This window comes from Oncorhynchus mykiss, chromosome 3, assembly GCF_013265735.2.
Source record: "Oncorhynchus mykiss isolate Arlee chromosome 3, USDA_OmykA_1.1, whole genome shotgun sequence".
Classification (NCBI taxonomy): domain Eukaryota; kingdom Metazoa; phylum Chordata; class Actinopteri; order Salmoniformes; family Salmonidae; genus Oncorhynchus; species Oncorhynchus mykiss.
Window position 1 is genome coordinate 80,904,035 of NC_048567.1, and position 4,881 is coordinate 80,908,915.

The window sequence follows — 4,881 nt, forward strand, 5'->3', positions numbered from 1 at the left end:
TGTCTCTCCTCTTCAATCTGAGATCAGACTACTGTGTCTCTCCTCTTCAATCTGAGATATATCAGACTACAGTGTCTCTCCTCTCCAGACAGATCAGACTACCGTGTCCCGGAGATGGGAGAAGGTGCACATTGCCAAACCCTGCTGAGATACTGAGGCCTTTAGCCAAGGCAATCTCACCCCTCCCTCAAACTTCTGAATGAAACTCAAACTCACCAAAGCCCTGAGTAGCCTGTATGACTGTGTGTATGCTTGTCCAGGTAGACCGATGGAAATTGAGTGTTGGCTTTACACACATTCCCCGGCTCCTTCTCACCTTTCACCATTCTCACACCCAATCCCAGTCTAGTTCCCACATTGTTATGCTTGTAGTTATACTGCCCTCATCTGGCCACCATACATACTGTTGTGGAAATAAACGTGATATGCAAATATAGGCTCCCTGTCTTTTCTCTGCAGGGTTCTACAACATTAAAACAATACAAGTAGGAAAATATAATTTTATTACAACTTAATGGAAAATGAGATGTTCAAAACAAAAATGATTTTACTTTATTTCTTAAAATCGACTTTTTTGAGTTGAGTACTGTGTGGTGAGATGTATAAACTACTGAAGGGTGGTAGGTATGTGGGTAAGGGTGGTAGGTATGTGGGTAAGGGTGGTAGGTATGTGGGTAAGTATGTGGGTAAGTGTGGTAGGTATGTGGGTAAGGGTGGTAGGTACGTGGGTAAGGGTGGTAGGTATGTGGGTAAGGGTGGTAGGTATGTGGGTAAGGGTGGTAGGTACGTGGGTAAGGGTGGTAGGTATGTGGGTAAGGGTGGTAGGTATGTGGGTAAGGGTGGTAGGTATGTGGGTAAGGCTGGTAGGTACGTGGGTAAGGGTGGTAGGTATGTGGGTAAGGGTGGTAGGTATGTGGGTAAGGGTGGTAGGTACGTGGGTAAGGGTGGTAGGTACGTGGGTAAGGGTGGTAGGTACGTGGGTAAGGGTGGTAGGTATGTGGGTAAGTATGTGGGTAAGTGTGGTAGGTATGTGGGTAAGGGTGGTAGGTACGTGGGTATGGGTGGTAGGTACGTGGGTAAGGGTGGTACGGATGGTTACAGGTGTCATTTTTCATTGCGTACGTTAGTGGATAACTTCAGCTGGTCTGTCTGCGTGTATCGTGCAGAGGGAGGCACAGTGTGTTCGTCGGTGTGTGTGTAGGCCGGGTTAGTGATTGAAACCAGGCTGGTGAGACGTGGGTTGTTGAGTGTGTGTGCCCGTGGCTCAATCAGAGAGTGTGTGTTTTGCATCTTCCAGATCCTGTGAAGAAACACACTCATCACAACAACCGTCATCCCCAGGGCTACACACAGTCCCGTCAGCACGTACAACACAACCGTCTCTACACCTACTGGGGTGGACACAGGCACACAGCGGGTGTGTGACGTTCCAGCTCCATTCAGTGCGCTTACACACACTCCATATCTCCCTCCCGCTTTTAGCCCGAACACACTGGCCTGGCGTGACCAGGCGCTCACGCTGCCGTTACTGAACACACTGCCGTTCTCTCTCAGCGCCCACACACCAAACTTACTCACAGCCGAGTAGGGGGCGCACCAACGCACCCTCACAGCCTCAGGCCATACCCCCCACACCTCCAGCGCCACCACAGGGTCAGGGGTCACAGAGGTTGGAGTCAGGCCCGGACAGCGGCAGCTCTGACCCTTGGCCTCCCTGACCTCTGGACAGGGTCTCTGCAGGTGCAAGCAGGGGTTAAAGTCACACAGATTTTCCTTGATGAGTTTGCCTCCTTCCTCCTCCTCCGTTACTTCCTCCTCTTCTTCAGACTCATCGTCATAGTCGCCCTCGTCACCTATGAACTGATGAGGGGGAAGGGTGGGCATGCGAGTGGGGTGAGGACAGCAGGGTGGCTTTTTGGGGGCGCGAGATGGTGCTGGAGTTGTTGCCATGGGGTTTGTCGCCACCGGTGATATGACTGTGTGAGGGATGTGCGGCTGGGTGCTTGAGTCTTTAGGGGGGACTGTTGCACTGGTTACTACTGTTGTCATGGCAGCACTGGTCTTGATGGTCCCTGCAATGGTCGTCACGGTCACTGTTTCTAGAACTCTCTGTGTGGATCTCCCCAATCTCTCATATCTGTAAGCACAGTAAACATAATGTATAATGGTAAGAAAAATGCACAAGCTCTCTGGGCTATCACTCCAGTTCTAAACTAGATTCAGCCTGAACTCCATTCATATCCGTCAGACCTATGACTACAGCTCTCTGGGCTATCACATGTAGGCCTCCCGAGTGGCACAGCGGTCTAAAGCACTGCATCGTAGTGCTAGAGGCGTCACTACAGACCCTGGTTTGATCCCCGGGCTGTATCACAAACCGGCCGTGATCGGGAGTCCCATGGGGCGGCGCACAATTGACCCAGCATCGGCCGGGTTTGGCCCGGGTGGTAGGCCCGTAATTGTAAGTAAGAATTTGTTCTCAACTGACTTGCCGAGTTAAATAAAGGGTCAATATTTGTAATTTTTTTTAAACATCACTCCAGTTCTAAACTGGATTCAGCCATTCATATCTATCAGACCTAGACTAAAGCAGTGGATGTTAGAGCTACTCACTTGTCTGTTGGAATGCTGTTGAAGATATGTCCGTCTGGACTGCTAATGTCTGTTGGACGGCTGTCTGTGCTAGGTTGGCTGGTTGTGGGTGTGTTCGTCTCACTGGCTGTCAGTGTGTTTGGAGTGACGAAAACTGGAGTCTGGTCACCTATAGCTGTTGTCCAAATGACACACACAGTGAAGGCCCAGGTGGATATCAGGTGAAGAGGTGACATCTCACTGAGAACAACAACAACAACAACACACAGTGAAGGCCCAGGTGGATATCAGGTGAAGAGGTGACATCTCACTGAGAACAACAACAACAGCAACAACAACACACAGTGAAGGCCCAGGTGGATATCAGGTGAAGAGCTGACATTTCACTGAGAACAACAACAACACACACAGTCCCAACCCAGCCATCAGCTCTTCAACGGAAAGTTAGAAGCAGCAATAAGAGGTTTAACAGCAGAGCTATGGCAGTATAGATATACATGTCAGTATATTGGCAGTAAATATATACATGGCAGTATAGATATACATGTCAGTATATTGGCAGTAAAGATATACATGGCAGTATATTGACAGTAAATATATACATGGCAGTATAGATGTACATGTCAGTATATTGGCAGTAAAGATATACATGTCAGTATATTGGCAGTAAATATATACATGGCAGTATATTGACAGTAAATATATACATGGCAGTATAGATGTACATGTCAGTATATTGGCAGTAAAGATATACATGTCAGTATATTGACAGTAAAGATATACATGTCAGTATATTGGCAGTAAATATATACATGGCAGTATATTGGCAGTAAATATGTACATGGCAGTATATTGGCAGTAAAGATATACATGGCAGTATGTTGGCATATATATATAGACATGTTGTCCTTACAGACCTAATGGTTCAGTAGACATGTTGTCCTTATAGACCTAATGGTTCAGTAGACATGTTGTCCTTATAGACCTAATGGTTCAGTAGACATGTTGTCCTTATGGACCTAATGGTTCAGTAGACATGTTGTCCTAATAGACCTAATGGTTCAGTAGACATGTTGTCCTTATAGACCTAATGGTTCAGTAGACATGTTGTCCTTATAGACCTAATGGTTCAGTAGACATGTTGTCCTTACAGACCTAATGGTTCAGTAGACATGTTGTCCTTATAGACCTAATGGTTCAGTAGACATGTTGTCCTTATAGACCTAATGGTTCAGTAGACATGTTGTCCTTATAGACCTAATGGTTCAGTAGACATGTTGTCCTCATAGACCTAATGGTTCAGTAGACATGTTGTCCTTATAGACCTAATGGTTCAGTAGACATGTTGTCCTTATAGACCTAATGGTTCAGACATACATGGCAGTAAAAATATACATGGCAGTATAGATATACAATGCAGTATATTGGCAGTATAGATATACATGGCAGTATAGATATGGGTCACACACACACGCACGTGCACACGCACACACACACACTTACCAACACATCCTCATTGTCCTGCTACCATACACTCGTTCCAGAATGTTCCCCAATGAAAGATGAAGGTAGCGAGTATTGTGGCCCGTGGGAGGAGTTGTAGATCTACAGTGAAGCTGTGTGGAGCCTTGTTAAAGCCGTGTTCTGTCTGGTCCTCTTGTGTTTTATATCCTTCAGTGAGATAGAGGACTGAGGGGGCTGCTGCCTACCAGGGTAAAAATTGGGAGTGTTACTTGATTACACACACATTTTTCACAAAGATTGCACTTACACACACACAGAGAGAGAGAGAGAGAGAGAGAGAGAGAGAGAGAGAGAGAGAGAGAAAGAGAGAGAGAGAGAGAGAGAGAGAGAGAGAGAGAGAGGAAGAGGATCAGCTCAGAGAGAGAGAGAGAGAGAGAGAGAGAGAGAGAGAGAGAGAGAGAGAGAGGATATATGGGCACACTCGTTTACAGTTGTTGCTTAGCGATGTGAGGTCACATTCCAGGCTCCCATCGCCACGGGCACACAGGCCTAAGAACATCCTAGAATACTCCCTCCTGCATAACTAAGACACAGCTCATACTGATTACAGATACACACACACACACACACACACACACACACACACACACACACACACACACACACACACACACACACACACACACACACACACACACACACACACACACACAGGTCTTATCTGGTCTCGGGGCGTCAGTGGCTCAGTCATCAGACCCCCAGCAACAGAGAGCAGAGGTATGCTCCTAGACTTCCTGACGGGCAGACCCCCAGGTGGTGAGGTTA

The 4,881-nt window shown here is 47.1% G+C and overlaps 1 protein-coding gene across 1 annotated transcript; it reads right to left on the reverse strand.

Moving 5' to 3' along the window:
• Positions 1-1,005: 1,005 nt before the first annotated feature.
• LOC110520653 (leucine-rich repeat neuronal protein 4) lies at positions 1,006-4,315 on the reverse strand. Its single transcript, XM_036975310.1, has 3 exons — positions 4,096-4,315; positions 2,614-2,832; positions 1,006-2,137 (listed from the first exon to the last, which is right to left on the reverse strand). The coding sequence occupies exons 1-3, from the start codon at positions 4,107-4,109 to the stop codon at positions 1,105-1,107; spliced, it is 1,266 nt and encodes a 421-aa protein (XP_036831205.1). The 5' UTR covers positions 4,110-4,315; the 3' UTR covers positions 1,006-1,104.
• Between the last annotated feature and the right edge of the window lie 566 nt (positions 4,316-4,881).